We start from the raw sequence: 20,218 nt of genomic DNA on the forward strand, positions 1-20,218 counted from the left end.
TGCAAAGTGCCATATAGAACCAGGTCATCTTCTGAAGTTTTTTGTACTTATTATCAGTATTGTGTTTTTGAGTTACCCTACCCTATAGCAACGTCTGTTCCCAAGGTTATCTTTGTTTTCAGGGATATTTTACAAAACAGTGGCTAAAAACTAGCCTGTTTGTCAGATATGTCTCTTGGATGACAATTTAGATAATATCAGTCATTTGTTACTTTTTCTTGATTACTCTTTGAAGGCTGTTAAGAAGTGTTTATCAGGACTTCCCTGGTGGTCCAGTGGTGAAGAATCTGCCTTCTGGTGCGGGGGACGCGGGTTCGATCCCTGGTCGGGGAACTAAGATCCCACATGCCGCGGGGCAGCTGGGCCTGCACTCCACAACTACTGAGCCTGAGTGCCACAAACTACAGAGCCCACACGCCACAACTAGAGAAGAAAACCCGTGCGCCACAACTAGAGAGAAGCCCTCGCGCTGCAATGAAGAGCCCTCGCGCTGCAACTAAAACATCCCGCCCTGCGTGCTGCAACGAAGACCTGATGCAGCCAAAAATAAAAATAAATAAATAAATAAATAAATAAATATTTTTTTAAAAAAAGAAGTGTTTATCCTACCAGGCTTTCAGTGCCCTGCGTGATCTATTAACATACCTTATCAAAACTGAGGCATATTTATTTTTGTTGTGCAATAGTGATTAGCATTTTAAATGAAGGCGGCAGCTTTACATTTCCAAACAAGATTTAATACACATTTAAAATTGGGATTTTCTGGAGTTCCCTGGTGGTCTAGTGGTTAGGATTCGGCACTTTCATTGCCGTGGCCCGGGTTCATTCCCTGGTCGGGGAACTGAGATCCTGCAAGCCGCGTGGTGCAGCCCACCTCCTCCAAATAAACAAACAAACAAAATGGGATTTTTCAAGAGAGAAATTTAAAAACTTATTTTTGAAAATCAGTCAACATTTATAATTTTTATAAATGGGGAAAATCATTCTTGATTTCTTACAGAGCTTGAAGATGCACTGAAATTGAATGAATAGTTTGCTTCGTATATATTTTTTAATACTTTGTAATTCTTCACATTTATTTATTTATTTGTGGCTGCGAGGGTCTTCGTTGCAGCGCGCGGGCTTAGTTGCCCCGAGGCATGTGGGACCCGACCAGGGATCGAACCCGCGTCCCCTGCATTGGAAGGCAGATTCTTAACCACTGGACCACCAGGGAATTCCCTGCTTTGTATATTTATTTTCTTGGGGAAAGGTCTATATTCATAAGATTCTCAAAGCAGTTCATGATTCCAAAAAGCTTAAGATCCACTGTTTAGAATAAGAAAGGAAAAAACATACATACCCTTGAGAGAAACAGTTCATTTTGAAGTCTCTAAGTTTATCTGTTTTAATTTGCTTGAAGGAGAGGCCTGGGATTATGTATTTGCTTTGGAATATTTTCATTATTTCCAGTCATTTCCTGTGAAGGGAAACTGCAGAAACAAGAGATTTCCATTTGAAGATAACCCTGCCGGTCCAAAAAACGGTCACATCATTTTGGGGAAAAAAAAAATCTCTCTTCTTTTTGCCCTGTTTACTTAAGGTGGTATTTACTTTAAGTAATAAAATGTGAAAAAAGCGGAAGCTTGAATCTGGGTGTAGGTCGGCTTGAAGAGTAAGCATATAATAGTGACTGCTGAATAGTTGTGGATTATTCATGCCCTTATGCAGCCAAACTGGGTCGCTAAGAAATGAAGCTGTGTGTCTGTGACAATATTTCTTCTATCATTCAGAAAGGAGTTCTGAAAAGGCGGGATAGTGGTAAAGTTGGATTTTTTACTAGCTTTATGGAGAAATAATTGACATATGGTGTAAGTTTAAAGTGTACAATGTAATGATTTGATAAAGGTATATGTTGCAAAATGATTACCACAAAAAGTTAGTTAATACATTGCCATCACTTCACATACTTTTTTGTGTGTGTGGTGAGAACTTAAAAAAAATCTATTCTTAGCAACCTTCAAATATACAGTACAGTCGTTTTTTTTGTTTGTTTAGTGGTATGCGGGCCTCTCACTGTTGTGGCCTCTCCCGTTGTGGAGCACAGGCTCCGGACGCACAGGCTCAGCGGCCATGGCTCATGGGCCCAGCCGCTCCGCGGCATGCGGGATCCTCCCGGACCAGGGCATGAACCCGTGTCCCCTGCATCGGCAGGCAGACTCTCAACCACTGCGCCACCAGGGAAGCCCCCCAATACAGTAGTGTTTTTAACTGTAGTAACCATGCTGTGCATTATATCACCAGGACTTTAAGTGGAAGTTTGTACCCTTTGATCACCTTCACCCATATCCCCTACCTCCACTCCCTGCCCCTGGCAACCACCAATCTGTTAGGGGTAAAAGTTTTGTTAGGAGTTTAATAGCACAGCATTTTAGGTGTTACTTGGTAAACATCTGCTGTATGTTCTTTAAAACAACATTTTATCCATAGCACACAAGCCTGAAATAAGACTTTCTGGTTATTTGCCCAGCTATGGCAGTTCCGTTAGCCAAGGGAGCATCATTTTCAAAGCAGGCCAAAAAATAATTACATTTTCTTATTAATTCTTAGTCTTTGCTTCTGTCCCCAGGTAAAATGTTGAAATAACTTACTCAGACTTCATCAGCAACATCCTGTTACATAATGCTGCTTTTCTGTTCAATGTAACCTTTGTATCGTCTGCCTACATTCAATTTGTAGCCAGTGAACACCCTTGGAAGGCAGGGATAGTATGATACTCACAGTCATATTCCATGTGCCTGGCACATACTAAGTAGTTTAAGTAAGTAGTCGTTTCTTTATTTATCTTTTTTTCCCTCTGCACCACGTGGCATACAAGATCTTAGTTCTCTGACCAGGGATCGAACCCGCGCCCCCTACAGTGGTAGCGTGGAGTCTTAACCATGGGCCACCAGGGAATCCCACCTCTCCCCTTTTTAAAGTAGTCATTTCTTGAGTAAATGAATGATTTGTCAAGTTTACCTCTTTTCTTACATTTACTATAACCTTTACTCCTTTATGTAATCATTTTTAGATTAATATTCTACAAAAAATAAACAATGACAAATATGGAATATTTTCACAGAAAAGTAGAGGGCAGGGGTGCTAAATGTGGGGTTTGTGGAAGGGCTTAAAGGGTCTCTGAGCCTCTGAGAAAAATAGGTAGAATTTGGGTTGGGTGAGGGCATTTCTTCTGGGGAAGCATGGTTCATGGATGTATCAAATTCCCAAATCAGTCTATGGAGCTCCAAATGATTAAGATGTGTTTCAGATGTTGGAGGTTTCAAGCTTCAAAGATAAGGAAAATCTTGGCTAATAAAATGAGAAAATAAAATAGTTCTTGAGGGAAAGTAGCTGAATATATTAGGATGCTTTTAGTTTCTTGTGATAGAAACCAACTCAAGCTTATATAAAATAGAATTTATTTTTCTTTTCTTTTCTTTTTTCTTTTTTTTTTTTTTTGCGGTACGCGGGCCTCTCACTGTTGTGGCCTCTCCCGTTACAGAGCACAGGCTCCAGACGTGCAGGTCCAGCAGCCATGGCTCACGGGCCCAGCCGCTCCGTGGCATGTGGGATCCTCCCGGACCGGGGCACGAACCCATGTCCCCTGCATTGGCAGGGGGACTCTCAACCATTGCGCCACCAGGGAAGCCCAAAATAGAATTTATTGGTTTATGTCACTGAAGAAATAAAACAATTGGGAAATGCCAGCCTCAGGAAATATTGAATCTAGGAACTCAAATAGTATCTTTAATTAGGGTTTTTCCCCCCTTGTTGTTTTCCTTTAACATTGGCTTTGTTTTCAGGCATGCTCTTTCCACCTGTTGAAAAGGATGTCCCTCTGCAGCTTAAGCCTGCTAGATTCTTAAGAGTTTGGGATTCCAGAGGAAGAGAGGTAGTATTCTTCCTAAAAACTGGCAAATGTCCCAGAGAGGACTCTGATCAATCTGGTTCAGGTCATATGCCCACCCGTAGGGAGATGGAGTCCTCACGAATCGAATTGCATGGACTGAATAGATTTTGCATGAGGAGGAACTGAGGAGAAGTTCCTCAAAGGAAGACAGCATGTACAAGACAAAAAAACAGTGTCCACTACAGTGATTGAAAAGTTTCAGGACAGATAAAGTAGGTAATAGACAGCAAATTTCATATTAAAACTAGAGTGTATTTAGTGATATCTAAGTTTATTTGTGAATTATACAGTTTTCTCTATGGGTTTTAGTTTTTTTTTACTGTGAAAGTTTTTTCATTTATGTATTCATTCATTTGTTTAACAAATATTTGAGCACCTGCCATGTGCCATCATCATTCTTTCCACTGGGAATAACAACAGCAAGCAAGAGAAATCCCTGCCCTCATGGAACCTACATTCTAGCGAGGCAAGGCCGATAATAAATAAGATAAATTCCTAAAATATATAGTATGCTAGATGAGGATAAGTGCAATAGAGGAAAAAAAAGCAGGAAGGAGAGTAGGGTGTGGGTATTGCAGTTTTAAATATGATGGGCACAAAAAGTCTTAGTAAGAAGCTGACATTTGAACAAAGATGTTAAGGAGGTGAGGATGAGCAAGCCACTTGGATATCTGGGGGAAGAGTAGTAGAAGATGATGTCAAAGAAGTAAGAGGATGATCGATTGTATTCGTCCTGGGGGTCTCTGGTAAGGACTTTGGGAGAATGCAAGCAATCAGAGGATTTCAAGCAGAGGAGTACACTGATCTGATGTTTTAAAAGGGTCACCCTAACTACTGTATGGAAAATGCATTGTAGAGGTACAAGGGTGGAAGTAAGGAGGCCAGTTAGGAGGCTATTGCTACTGCACTAATCCAGGCAATAGATAATGGTGGCACAGACCAGGATGGTGATGGAGATGATGAAAAGTGGTCAGACCTGAAGGTAGATTTGCTGTTGAATTGGATATCACGTATTAGAGAAGGAGTAGAATTTTGGGCCTGAGCAACTGACCACAGTAACTTAATGAGCTAGGTAAGACCAGGAGGAGCAGGCTTTGACATGTTAAGTTGAAGGTTCTTATTAGACATTCAGATGGAGTTGTCCAGAAGGCAACTGGACATTACAAATCTGAAATTCAGGTCTGGGCTAGAGGCTGGGCTAGAAATTTGGAGGTTGTCAGCATTCATTTAGTATTTAAAGTTTTGAAACTGGATGAGGTCACAGGGAATAAGAATAAACAATGAAGAGAAAGAGTTGTCCAGGGACTGAGCTTGCCAGTGTTAAGGTGGGGACAAGAGGAAGAACAAACAAAGACCAAGAAGGAGCAGCCAGCAAAGTGGAAGGAAAACAAGGAAAAAACCCAATTGGGAGAAAAAAAAGTTCTAAGGAGGAGCGAGTGATCAGTTGTCAAATGATGCAGATAAAACTATTTAAAAAACAAGATGAAGACTGAGATTTATTGATAATCTCTCCATGATGAGAATGATTTTAGTAAACTAAATTTGGTGGAGATATTTCTAGCACATGGTTTAGGTAATTTAGAAGACTGTTCATTAATCAAATAATCGTTTAAATATATTTATTGATATTCCATCCTTTAGTTTTCTCTTTTACATATTATATACAAAATTATGTAAAAAATTATGTATTGAACTCATGAATGTGTAAGTATACTAGTTAAGTTAAAGGATTTATATGTTTGGAGTAGGTATATGTATTTTTTTTTAACACAGTAATTCCACTTTTTAAAAAATTTAATTTATTTTTTTATATAGCAGGTTCTTATTAGTCATCCATTTTATACACCTCAGTGTATACTTGTCAATCCCAGTCTCCCAATTCATCACACCACCCCCTCACCACCCCCGCTGCTTTCCCCGCTTGGTGTCCATACTTTTGTTCTCTATATCTGTGTCTCTATTTCTGCCCTGCAAACTGGTTCATCTGTACCATTTTTCTAGGTTCCACATATATGTGTTAATATACGATATTTGCTTTTCTCTTTCTGACTTACTTCACTCTGTATGACAGTCTCTAGATCCATCCATGTCTCAACAAATGACCCAATTTCGTTCCTTTTTATGGCTGAGTAATATTCCATTGCATATATGTACCACATCGTCTTTATCCATTCGTCTGTCGATGGCATTTAGGTTGCTTCCATGACCTGGCTATTGTAAATAGCGCAGCAATGAACATTGGGGTGCATGTGTCTTTTTGAATTATGGTTTTCTCTGGGTATATGCCCAGTAGTGGAATTGCTGGGTCATATGGTAATTCTATTTTTAGTTTTTTAAGGAACCTCCATACTGTTCTCCATAGTGGCTGTACCAATTTACATTCCCACCAACAGTGCAGCAGGGTTCCCTTTTCTCCACACCCTCTCCAGCATTTGTTGTTTGTAGATTTTCTGATGATGCCCATTCTAACTGGTGTGAGGTGATAACCTCATTGTAGTTTTGATTTGCATTTCTCTAATAATTAGTGATGTTGAGCAGCTTTTCATGTGCTTCTTGGCCATCTGTATGTCCTCTTTGGAGAAATGTCTCTTTAGGTCTTCTGCCCATTTTTTGATTGGTTTGTTTGTTTTTTTAATATTGAGGTGCATGAGCTCTTTGTATATTTTGGAGATTAATCCTTTGTCCGTTGATTCGTTTGCAAATATTTTCTCCCATTCTGAGGGTTGTCTTTTCATCTTGTTTGTAGTTTGTAGTTTCCTTTGCTTTGCAAAAGCTTGTAAGTTTCATTAGGTCCCATTTGTTTATTTATTTATTTATTTTTCCGGTACACGGGCCTCTCACTGTTGTGGCCTCTCCCGTTGCGGAGCACAGGCTCCGGACGCTCAGGCTCAGCGGCCATGGCTCATGGGCCTAGCCGCTCCACGGCATGTGGACTCTTCCCAGACCAGGGCACGAACCTGTGTCCCCTGCATCGGCAGGCGGACTCTCAACCACTGTGCCACCAGGGAAGCCCCCATTTGTTTATTTTTGTTTTTATTTCCATTACTCTAGGAGGTGGGTCAAAAAGGATTTTGCTGTGATTTATGTTAGAGTGTTCTTCCTTTGTTTTCCTCTAAGAGTTTTATAGTGTCTGGCCTTACATTTAGGTCTTTAATCCATTTTGAGTTTATTTTTGTGTATGGTGTTAGGGAGTGTTCTAATTTCATTCTTTTACATGTAGCTGTGCAGTTTTCCCAGCACCACTTATTGAAGAGACTGTCTTTTCTCCATTGTATATGCTTGCCTCCTTGTCATAGATTAGTTGACCATAGGTGCATGGGTTTATCTCTGGGCTTTCTATCCTGTTCCACTGATCTATATTTCTGTTTTTGTGCCAGTACCATATTGTCTTGATTGCTGTAGCTTTGTAGTATAGTCTGAAGTCAGGGAGTCTGATTCCTCCAGCTCTGTTTTTCTCCCTCAAGACTGCTTTGGCTATTCGGGGTCTTTCGTGTCTCCCTTCAAACTTTAGGATTTTTTGTTCTAGTTCTGTACAAAATGCCATTGGTAATTTGATAGGGATTGCATGGAATCTGTAGATTGCTTTGGGTAGTATAGTCATTTTCACAGTATTGATTATTCCAATCTGAGAACATGGTATATCTCTCCATCTGTTGGTATCCTCTTTAATTTCTTTCATCAGTGTCTTATAGTTTTCTGCATACAGGTCTTTTGTCTGCCTAGGTAGGTTTATTCCTAGGTATTTTATTCTTTTTGTTGCAGTGGTAAATGGGAGTGTTTCTTTAATTTCTCTTTCAGATTTTTCATCATTAGTGTATAGGAATGCAAGAGATTTCTGTGCATTAATTTGGTATCCTGAAACTACCGAATTCATTGATTAGCTCTAGTAGTTTTCTGGTGGCATCTTTAGGATTCTCTATGTATAGTATCATGTCATCTGTAAGCAGTGACAGTTTTACTTCAAGTTTTCCAACTTGTATTCCTTTTATTTCTTTTTCTTCTCTGAGTGCCATGGCTAGGACTTCCAAAACTATGTTGAATAATAGTGGTGAGAGTGGACATCCTTGTCTTGTTCCTGATCTTAGAGGAAATGCTTTCAGTTTTTCACCATTGAGAATGATGTTTGCTGTGGGTTTGTCATATATGGCCTTTATTATGTTGAGGTAGGTTCCCTCTATGCGCACTTTCTGGAAAGTTTTTATCATAAATGGGTGTTGAATTTTGTCGAAAGCTTTTTCTGCATCTATTGAGATGATCATATGGTTTTTATTCTTCAATTTGTTAATATGGTGTATCACATTGATTTGCATATATTGAAGAATCCTTGCATCCCTGGGATAAATCCCACTTGATCATGGTGTATGATCCTTTTAATGTGTTGTTGGATTCTGTTTGCTAGTATTTTGTTGAGAATTTTTGCATCTATATTCATCAGTGATATTGGTCTCTAATTTTCTTTGTTTGTAGTATCTTTGACTGGTTTTGGTATCAAGGTGATGGTGGCCTCATAGAATGAGTTTGCAAGTTTTCCTTCCTCTGCAATTTTTTGGGAGAGTTTGAGAAGGATGAGTGTTAGCTCTTCTCTAACTGTTTGATAGAATTCACCTGTGAAGCCATCTGGTCCTGGGCTTTTGTTTGTTGGGAGATTTTTAATCACAGTTTCAATTTCATTACTTGTGATTGGTCCGTTCATATTTTCTGCTTCTTCTTGGTTCAGTCTTGGAAGGTTATACCTTTCTAAAAATTTGTCCATTTCTTCCATTTTGTCCATTTTATTGGCATAGAGTTGCTTGTAGTAGTCTCTTAGGTTGCTTGTATTTCTGTGGTGTCCGTTGTAACTTCTCCATTTTCATTTCTTTTTTTTTTTTTTTCTTTTTGCGGTATGCGGGCCTCTCACTGTTGTGGCCTCTCCCGTTGTGGAGCACAGGCTCCGGACGCGCAGGCTCAGCGGCCATGGCTCACGGGCCCAGCCGCTCCGCGGCACATGGGATCCTCCCAGACCGGGGCACGAACCCGCATCCCCTGCATCGGCAGGCGGACTCTCAACCACTGCGCCACCAGGGAGGCCCCTCCATTTTCATTTCTAACTTTATTGATTTGAGTCCACTCCCTCTTTTTCTTGATGAGTCTGGCTAATGGTTTATCAAGTTTGTTTATCTTCTCAAAGAACCAGCTTTTAGTTTTATTGATCTTTGCTGTTGTTTTCTTTGTTTCTATTTCATTTATTTCTGCTCTGATCTTTATGATTTCTTTCCTTCTGCTAACTTTGGGTTTTGTTTGTTCTTCTTTCTCTAGTTCCTTTAGATGTAATGTTAGATTGTATATTTGAGATGTTTCTTGTTTCGTGAGGTAGGCTTGTATAGCTCTAAACTTCCCTCTTAGAACTGCTTTTGCTGCATCCCATAGGTTTTCGATCATCGTGTTTTCATTGTCATTTGTCTCTAGGTATTTTTCGATTTCCTCTTTGATTTCTTCAGTGATCTCTTGGTTATTTAGTAACGTATTGTTTAGCCTCCATGTGTTTGTCCTTTTTACGTTTTCTTCCCTGTAATTCATTTCTAATCTCGTAACGTTGTGGTCAGAAAATCTGCTTGATATGATTTCAATTTTCTTAAATTTACTGAGGCTTGATTTGTGACCCAAGATATGATCTATCCTGGAGAATGTCCCGTGCACACTTGAGAAGAAAGTGTAATCTGCTGGTTTTGGTTGGAATGTCCTATAAATATCAAATAAATGTATCTGGTCTGTTGTGTCATTTAAAGCTTGTGTTTCCTTATTAATTTTCTGTTTGGATGATCTGTCCAGTCGTGTTAGTGAGGTGTTAAAGTCCGCCACTATTATTGTGTTATTGTTGATTTCCTCTTTTAGAGCTGTTAGCAGTTGCCTTATATATTGAGGTGCTCCTATGTTGGGTGCATATATATTTATAATTGTTATATCTTCTTCCTGGATTGATCCCTTGATCATTATGTAGTGTCCTTCCTTGTCTCTTGTAACATTTATTTTAAAGTCTATTTTATCTGATATGAGTATTGCTACTCCAGCTTTCTTTTGATTTCTATTTGCATGGAATATCTTTTTCCATCCCCTCAGTTTCAGTCTGAATGTGTCCCTAGGTCTGAAGTGGGTCTCTTGTAGACAGCATATATATGGGTCTTGTTTTTGTATCCATTCAGCCAACCTGTGTCTTTTGGTTGGAGCATTTAATCCATTCACGTTTAAGGTAATTATCGATATGTATGTTCCTATGGCCATTTTTTTAATTGTTTTGGGTGTGTTTTTGTAGGTCCTTTTCTTCTCTTGTGTTTCCCACTTAGAGAAGTTCCTTTAGCATTTGTTGTAGAGCTGGTTTGGTGGTGCTGAATTCTCTTAACTTTTGTGTGTCTGTAAAGCTTTTGATTTCTCCATCAAATATGAATGAGATCCTTGCCAGATAGAGTAATCTTGGTTGTAGGTTCTTCCCTTTCATCACTTTAAATATATCATGCCACTCCCTTCTGGCTTGTAGAGTTTCTGCTGAGAAATCAGCTGTTAACCTTATGGGAGTTCCCTTTATGTTATTTGTCGTTTTTCCCTTGCTGCTTTCATTAATTTTTCTTTGTCTTTAATTTTTGTCAGCTTGATTACTATGTGTCTCGACGTGTTTCTCCTTGGGTTTATCCTGTACGGGTCTCTCTGTACTTCCTGGACTATTTCCTGGGTGGCTATTTCCTTTCCCATGTTAGGCAAGTTTTCGACTATAACTCTTCAAATATTTTCTTGGGTCCTTTCTCTCTCTCTTCTCCTTCTGGGACCCCTATAATGCGAATGTTGTTGCATTTAATGTCCCAGAGGCCTCTTAGGCTGTCTTCATTTCTTTTCATTCTTTTTTCTTTATTCTGTTCCGCAGCAATGAATTCCACCATTCTGTCTTCCAGGTCACTTATCTGTTCTTCTGCCTCAGTTATTCTGCTATTGATTCCTTCAAGTGTCTTTTTCATTTCAGTTATTGTGTTGTTCATCTCTGCTTGTTTGTTCTTTAATTCTTCTAGATCTTTGTTAAACATTTCTTTTCTTTTTTTTTTTTTTTTTGCGGTACGCGGGCCTCTCATCGTTGTGGCCTCTCCCGCTGCAGAGTACAGGCTGCAGACGCGCAGGCTCAGCGGCCATGGCTCACGGGCCCAGCCACTCCACGGCATGTGGGATCCTCCCCGACCGGGGCATGAACCTGTGTCCCCTGCATCAGCAGGCGGACTCTCAACCACTGCGCCACCAGGGAAGCCCCTGTTAAACATTTCTTGCATCTTCTCGATCTTTGCCCTCATTCATTTTCCAAGGTCCTGGATCATCTTCACTATCATTATTCTGAATTCTTTTTCTGGAAGGTTGCCTGTCTCCACTTCATTTAGTTGTTTTTCTGGGGTTTTATCTTGTTCCTTCATCTGGTACATAGCCCTCTGCCTTTTCATCTTGTCTATCTTTCTGTGAATGTGGTTTTTGTTCCACAGGCTGCAGGATTGTAGTTCTTCTTGCTTCTGCTGTCTGCCCTCTAGTGGATGAGGCTATCTAAGCGGCTTGTGCAAGTTTCCTGATGGGAGGGAGTGGTGGTGGGTAGAGCTGGCTGTTGCTTTGATGGGCAGAGCTCAGTAAAACTTTAATAATACACTTGTTTGCTGATGGGTGGGGCTGGGTTCCCTCCCTGTTGGTTGTTTGGCCTGAGGCGACCCAACACTGGAGCATACCCGGGCTCTTTGGTGGGGCTAAGGAAAGACTCTGGGAGGGCTCTCGCCAAGAAGTACTTCCCAGAACTTCTGCTGCCTGCCAGTGTCCTTGTCCTCACGGTGACACACAGCCACCCCCTGCCTTGCAGGAGACCCTCCAACACTAGCAGGTAGGTCTGGTTCAGTCTCCTATGGGGTCAATGCTCCTTCCCCTGGGTCCTGACGGGCACACTACTTTGTCTGTGCCCTCCAAGAGTGGAGTCTCTGTTTTCCCCAGTCCTGTCGATGTCCTGCAATCAAATCCCTCTAGCCTTCAAAGTCTGATTCTCTAGGAGTTCCTCCTTCCGTTGCTGGACCCCCAGATTGGGAAGCCTGACGTGAGGCTCAGAACCTTCACTCCAGTGGGTGGACTTCTGTGGTGTAAGTGTTCTCCAGTTTGTGAGTCACCCACCCAGCATTTATGGGATTTGATTTTATTGTGATTTTTGCCCCTCCTACCGTCTCATTGTGGCTTCTCCTTTGTCTTTGGATGTAGGGTATCTTTTTTGGTGAGTTCCAGTGTCTTCCTGTCGATGATTGTTCAGCAGTCAGTTGTGAGTCTGGTGTTCTTGTAAGAGGGAGTGAGAGCACGTCCTTCTACTCTGCCATCTTGAACCAATCTCTATGTATTTTCTTTGGAATGCCTATTATAATGAAGTGGAAACACTTTCATAAATATTATTTTGTCATCTTTTCCCTTCTATATTTGGAGATTTTAAACCTTACTAATTTTTTTTTTTAATATTTTGTCTGTGCTGTGCAGCATGTGGGATCTTAGTTCCCTTGTCCAGGGATCGAACCCGTGTCCCCTGCAATGGAAGCACGGAGTCTCAACCAGTGGACCACCAGAGAAGTCCTCTAAACCTTAATTTTTATAGAGAAACTAAAAATCAACCTAAGTTCATGATTCTGAGATCTTCTTGAGTAGTTAATGCCTAGTTGTGATTCTTGATACCAAGAAACACAGAGGTTTATAATGTTAAAAACTTTTCATTATCTAATGAAAATAATGTATTTATCTTCTTTATTAGAAATTCATTGAATTTGAAGACTCTCAAGAACAGGAAAAAAAGGATTTACAGACCAGAGTGGAATCTTTAGAATCTCAAACAAGACAACTTGAACTCAAGGCCAAAAACTATGCTGACCAGAGTAAGTAAAATATGTTAAAGAGTGGAATGACTCATCCTGACATTTGACTATGGTTACAGATATATGCTTGGAATTGTCACCCCACACTCAAGACTGAGACTTGGGAGCTTGGTTTATTGTTTTTTGTTCACATTTTCATGTGGTACCCATGTCTGCAGAAATGACTAAGTCAGACACCTATAGGACTCTCTTCTTCAATTTAGCTCTCAGCTTTTGTTTGTAGCTTACATTGTATAGTAGTTAACATTATGCTGTATCCATTGTGCAGGATTCTGGGGTGTGCACATGTGAATCAGTTCTTCAAATTTTGATCAGTTACACAAAGTTCCATTGGTTTCTGTGTTGCTTTGAAATTTAAAAATGTAAGAGAAACTTTAGCTTTGAAGTATGTATAAAAAATTACTGAATTCTTTTTCATTCCTTTCTTATGGAAAACTGAGGACATTGAGGGGAATAGAATGACGTTTTTCAGAATCATTTCATTTTTAATATAATTTCATATATTCTTGATTCTAATATAGTTATTGTTCCAAATTCCAAGGACTTCTTCCCCTTTTTGTCTAATGAAAGTCGACCTAATTAAGTCAAAATTCAAAAAGGAAACTTTATGGCATATTTTCATGTTTGATTCAGGCAGATCACTCTCCCGTTTTCCCTCCCAGGATTGTAAACTTCTAGGTGGCCCGCAGTTACTCTTCCCACACCACCCATGGAGGTTACATAGTGACACCTGCTGTAAAAGGACGGGCATTCATGAAGGATAACCTTCACTACTAGGCTTAGAGTGTGTATGATAACTGGCTGCTCCCTTCAGGACTCTGGAAGAGTCCAGTAGAGCTAAACCTAGAATCACTGGGAATCTGGAGTTTAGGCATTCTAGAATTCAAGGAGAACTCAAATGGCTATTAAGCAGATGTCATAGAAGGGAGCTAGTGGATATTTGGTAATGGAAGGCCACCGGAGTGAGACAAAATGAGCCATGTGTCATGTCTTTGTTCTTTTAGGCTTGTAGATACCTAGAATGCTGTACCCTTCCTTTGTTAACAGTGAATCCTAACTTGATTGCGTTTTCATATCAGGGACTATAGTATTTTAGAACAAAACAAAACACTAAAGGTGCAATTGTGACAGAACCAACCTCGTTCTTGTACCAAGTACGTTTACCTCTTGACTTCTGAGGAGTATCAAGTTTTGGATAAGGAAATTTTCTTTTGACTTAGAAAGGAACTCCTTTTCTAGAATCTTTTGATGCACTAAATAATCTGCTTCTATGATAGGAAAATATTAAAGGAAGAATTACCTTGTACTTGATATAGTAGCTTTTAAAATTAAGATCGTTTTCCAGTCCAGTGAGTCATACCTACCTTTTTTGGAATTGTCATGTTCTTTGGTGTCCATTCTCTCATTTCTCTCTCAGAAATACTGATTACCATGTTTCCTATTTTAATTCAAAATAATTTTTTAAAAAATAAGGTGTCATTTAAAAATAATTGATAATTCTCTATGGAAGAGATGAGTAAATTACTCATCAAGTATTGGATATGGTCTTGAGCTATATTTGATCTGAGAACTTTATTTTTGTTATTAATATAATATTCTTTCAAGAATTTCTCCCCCTGGATGTCTGCTATCCTCGTTTTTCCCCCTGCGATTCCATTTTGAAATAAATCTTGTTGTCTAAGTAACAGTTAAATAACTTAAAACTGTGGTTAATCAGAATTGACCATTGAGATGCACAAAGCTGATAGTCTCTTGGTCCATGAGCTAAGGCTATAATGAGTCTCCTTTCATTTATGCTTTGGAACTTACTCCCTTCTGCTTTGATACCTTGGAATCTTTTTCTCTTTTCCATCTAATTGTTTTCCTCGCTCTTCTGTTTTTTTCTAAATGAATATAATATGAAATCTAAATATATCTAAAAATTTTCTTCTGAGTCTTATTTTACCACATTTTAAACATCTGAAAAAAACTGGGGGGGGGGGTGGAAATAGTTTGACTTTTTTCATTTTACGGCCTTAGTTTTCCCTTCCCCAGATCTCCAATATGACTCAAAGTCCCTTTATTTTTTAAAAAGGTGGTGGTAGGAGGTAATATTTAAGTATCATCAGTGCCCTATCCTATTGGAAAAATGGGACTGGGAATATGTTTTTTAAAAAGATGAAAACATATTTAAATGGATGTATGTCAGAGTATATTAATTCTTTTTTTGTATAATAGGATACAGAATATCTGGACTTTAATATTATAATTTTGGTGTTTTAAGACTGTATAGTGATTTTTATTAGATTTATTTTAACCCAACTTTTTTTAACTTTTTAAATGTTTTAAATGTGTTTTTTAGTGTTCTGAACATCTGTATTTAAATAAGCATTTAAGGCCAAAGAAATTACTGATGATGATACCTATAGAGAGGAAGGAAGCGTGCAGTTTTTTGTGTTTAGTACTATTTTTTGAGTGCCGTATGATAACAATATTGTCCAATTTCCATGTTTGTTTTTATAAATATGTTAGAGTCTTTAACTTTAAAAGACTGTCAGTTCTGATTGATGTGTTTTAGGGCACATATCCCTTTTAAAAAGTAGCCACAATGAAAGTCCAAGTTCTGCTTTGGGACTACTTCTTATGTTAAAAGGGGAAATTTTGGTTGTAGTTACTTGCTATTTGAGAAGCAAGAAAAAGTCAAGAAATAGGAACTGAATTAAAGAACACACTTGACAGCTGTTAATAGTATGGAATCTTATCAGGTTGTTGTGGTATGAGTTTTAAATTTTTGATGATATAAAAAATTTGTTATAATTTTATGGTCATGTTTGATTTTGGAGATTTCTGTTTGCTCTCTTTTCAAAATTTGAACTACATAAGAATTATTTTGGCTTTTCCAACATAAATAAAGCAATTTTTAAAAGACCACATATTGTTCCGTATCTGGGTATAATAGTAATACCTCTTGGTAGTTAACATCTTGTAAGCCTTAAGGAAGAATCTGAAATATATGTGGAGTGGAATAAGGAAGTTGTGGATTGAGGCCTTTAGTGCTTTTCAGCTATGTAAGGTGTAAGCAATCAACCTGGCCATTCATAGTGTGGCAGCAATGAGTTCTTCATCAGAAAATACTTTTTATATTCATTATTTCTGTTATATACTGACTATTTCTATTCTTGTAAGCCAAATACTATCTTAAGTAAATACAGACATTTTAATATGTTAAAAATAAAAAACTACTACTATCTGCCTAGCATTCAGCCTCTAGGCATGGTTTTGGCACAGAAGAATATGATATGGTCATTACAGTCAAAGAAATCATAGTTTTGTGGGGGAAAAGGTTATGTGTATGACCGTCTCGTCTTTTCCATATGTACCGTGCTTTTATATCACTGCAGAGTGTATATATAATTTTGCATCTTTCCTTTAACATTATCATAAGTATTTTCCTTATTGTATAATCTTTATTTTTTAAATGTGTCAACACCCATCATCCAGAAGCTATGCCGTCTATTAACAATTCTTGTTTTCCCTGAGAAACTGTGTGTGCTTTCTCCTTTTCTCTAGTGAGAATTATTTAATGGCTACTTTGTTTTTTTAACTTGGCTACTCAGGAACGGAGAACAAATTTTGAAGTACAACCATAACAACTGGTTTGGGTCTTACTTGGGTGGCATATTTAAATTGTTTTTTTCCTGTTCCACATTTTATACATATATAGTGAATTGTTAAGATATGTTCTTATAAAAACTATCTCAAATCCTTTGTGGAATTAAGGACTGAATGAACTGGTAAAAATAAATATAGGCGAATTTTTTAAAAAACTCAAAAAATTTCTGTTGGTTGTTTGGACATTCTTTCCAGTGTAGTGAATCATATTACAGTGAATATTTTTTCACCCCTGTAAATTGCCCTCTTTTGGGAATTTTCTTAGGATATAGTTACAGAAGTAGGGCAAGGAATATGAACATTATAGTGGTTCTTGGTATTTAGTAGTGTTTGGTCATTTTTTATATGAACAGAATTGGAGAAGGAAGAATTAGTAGCAAATTCCACATTATTTATCATAACTTATGAATTTGAATCATTATTTACAACATATTAGCACCCAGAGCTGATGTAGAAAACCATTTATTATTTATTTGATTTTCTCTTGGGAAAATTCTGTTGCCCTCAAGCTACTTGAGTTTATAAGAGATGACCTTTTCCTTGAATTGTGGAGAAGATGGCAAGATTTAGATGGCAGTGATTTTTTTTTTTTTTTTTTTTTTTTTTTGCGGTATGCGGGCCTCTCACTGTTGTGGCCTCTCCCGTTGCGGAGCACAGGCTCCGGATGCGCAGGCCCAGCGGCCATGGCACACGGGCCCAGCCGCTCCGCGGCATATGGGATCCTCCCAGACCGGGGCACGAACCCGTATCCCCTGCATCGGCAGGCGGACTCTCGACCACTGCGCCACCAGGGAGGCCCGATGGCAGTGATTTTAAGCTACTTAAATAATCTCTGAATCTGCCCTTTCTTCCTTTGAATGAAAATCCATTTTTAAAAATTAAATGGGGACTTCCCTAGTGGCTCAGTGGTTAAGAATCCTCCTGCCAATGCAGGGGACACGGGTTTGAGCCCTGGTCCGGGAAGATGCCACATGCCACGGAGCAACTAAGCCCGTGTGTCACAAATACTGAGCCTGTGCTCTGGAGCTCCCGAGCCACAACTACTGAGCCCATGTGCCACAACTACTGAAGCCCGTGCGCCTAGAGCCCGTGCTCTGCAGCAAGATAAGCCACCACAGTGAGAAGCCTGAGCACCGCAACGAAGAGTAGCCCCCGCTTGCTACAACTAGAGAAAGCCCGCAAGCAGCAATGAAGACCCAATGCAGCCAAATAAATAAATAAATAAGTTAAATGGAAAAATATTTTTGACACCTGAAGACATTTGTGCTAGAGTTTTATACTCTGACTTTTCTACACTTCCCATCTCCCATATAACATTCATTTGCTTTTTAAACTTAGTATAGATTTTAGTCTAATAAAATACCTTCAAGCCTTTACCTGAAACACATTATTGGAAGGAAAACTCTCCTTTTTGGTCATAAGAATTAGCACACTGGGCTTCCCTGGTGGCGCAGTAGTTGGGAGTCCGCCTGCCGATGCGGGGGACACGGGTTTCCCGGTCCGGGAGGATCCCACATGCCGTGGAGCGGCTGCGCTCGTGAGCCATGGCCGTTGAGCCTGCGCGTCCGGAGCCTGTGCTCCGCAACGGGAGGGGCGACAGCAGTGAGAGGCCCGCGTACAGCAAAAAAAAAAAAAAAAAAAAAAAAAACGAATTAGCACATCATTAGATGGAAAATAATGGGAAGGTAGTATAATCATAAACATGTTTTTAATTTTAAAGGAATAAATGGCTTAAAACATACTTCAGATTTGGGAGTTACTTACAAGCAAGGGCTGTGTTAGTGATGTGATAGATAAATTGAGAATTTTCACAACACAGAAGAAAAACAATCTTTTTCAGTTAACAGGTATAGCTTCACACCAAAGTTAATAGTTGAGAGGGCCTAAATATTTTCTGTCACTATTTTTTAAGTTATTTAAAAAAATACTTTCAGGCAAATAAAAAGCTTTATTAACTCCTTTACTGTACTTTGCAATTGGCAAAGAATGTTAATACTCAGAATTTCCATAATACTGTAATAGGTTACTTCATTCATTTTTATTTTATCTTGTCAAGAGGCAGTCCCTTTCTACATTATTTTTAGAATGATGAAAGTAGACAACTGATGATTTATATTTTTGTTGAAAGCATACTTATTAAGGCAGCTTGAGGAGATTCAGATTTATATCTCCTTATTTTAAAAAGTTACAAAAATAAAATTTGTTATATAGCAAGTTTTTTAGTTCATTTAACTTGAATCTAATATCTTTACGATATTAAGAATATCTGTATATTTCTGTATATTTAATAAACTTTATGTAAGGATTTTAAAATTTATTTATTTATTTATTTATTTTTGGCTGCGTTGCGTCTTTGTTGCTGCGTGCGGGCTTTCTCTAGTTGCTGCGAGCGGGGGCTACTCTTCCTTGCAGTGCGCAGGCTTCTCATTGCGGTGGCTTCTTTTGTTGCTGAGCACGGGCTCTAGGCATGTGAGCTTCAGTAGTTGTGGCATGTGGGCTCAGTAGTTGTGGCTCACGGGCTCTAGAGCGCAGGTTCAGTAGTTGTGGGGCAGGGCTTAGTTGCTCCACGCCATGTGGGATCTTCCTGGACCAGGGCTCGAACCCGTATCTCCTGCATTGGCAGGCAGATTCTTAACCACTGTGCCACCAGGGAAGCCCAAGGATGATTTTTTTTTTTTTTAAAGAGCTTGTGTATGAGAGGGAAAACTGATAACTGGGCACAAGATAATTTATGCAAACACTAACATTTTATTACTTCTGCTTCATTAGGTAATATCTATGTGGTCTTCAGACCTGTTTTATATTTTATTATCTGTATTTGGACTGTTCATTTCTGAAGTCTACTGTTGTTTACTGAGAATCTTAAGGTTGTAGTTCATAATTAATATCTAGAACTAAAGGTTTCATGGAAAATTAATTTTATGAGTAAGAGTTAAAGGATTGATGGTGATTTAGCGTAGAGAATAGAATAAACATGAGTGATTTGGTTATTCTTGAAACATAAAGGAATGAGTAAGGAAGATACCAAGTTGTATTTTTGTAAATTTGCAAGATTAAATCAGAGAAAATGAATTTGTTGTTTTTGGTTGATCATGAGGCAGTACTTCTTGGCCATGAAGGTGATACGTAGGAATATGTGCTGAGGGAAAGCATGGACTCTCCCTACATAGACTTTAGGTGGCATATAATATCTGTCTGAAAAATCTTTTTAAGTTTAGGGACATGGTGAAGGACTTAGTTGGCAGAGCAGAGGTTTTTATTGCTGTTTTGATGTGGTTGTGTTTGTGATTTATTTGCTCTTAAGTGAGCCCTTGATTCTTGCTTACCTGGTGAGACGTTTGATGCTAAATTGTTTAAGGAAAGCTTCTGAAAGACCAATGTCAGTCTTCTGAGGCCAAGTCACAGTTGGATTAGCTGCCTTCCTCGATTAGTAAGAACGGATGATTCCTTTTGAGAAGGCGAATAACGAGTCGGATATGGCATTCTAGAAGGTCTGTTTCTCTTTCTTCCCCCCATAGGCCTATCAGCAGTCTGGTGGGGCAGAGGACAGCAGAGATGGAAGGTGTCCCAAACTTGGCAAAGGCCATCAATCTAAGGAGGTAAGCTCTGACTTCGAGCAGGTAGAGCACGTGGCTCTTCCTGCCTTAATCATATCCTCTTGCTCTTTGGAAAGCTGGATGGAAAGAAAGAGCATTTAAAATGAGGCTGAAGTATCTTCATTAGTAGCTATTATAAGGGGAAC

General features: G+C 39.0%; 1 protein-coding gene across 2 annotated transcripts in view; it reads left to right on the forward strand.

Annotated features, from left to right (window-relative positions):
* SPAG9 (sperm associated antigen 9) overlaps positions 1-20,218 on the forward strand; it is a 136,439-nt gene that overhangs the window by 32,717 nt on the left and 83,504 nt on the right. For both annotated transcript variants that reach the window (XM_060082898.1, XM_060082899.1), the window contains exon 2: positions 12,705-12,825. In XM_060082898.1, the coding sequence (XP_059938881.1) occupies positions 12,705-12,825 (121 nt within the window). The remainder of the gene's footprint in view (positions 1-12,704; positions 12,826-20,218) is intronic.

The sequence above is a fragment of the Mesoplodon densirostris genome, chromosome 18 (assembly GCF_025265405.1).
Source record: "Mesoplodon densirostris isolate mMesDen1 chromosome 18, mMesDen1 primary haplotype, whole genome shotgun sequence".
Taxonomy (NCBI): Eukaryota; Metazoa; Chordata; class Mammalia; order Artiodactyla; family Ziphiidae; genus Mesoplodon; species Mesoplodon densirostris.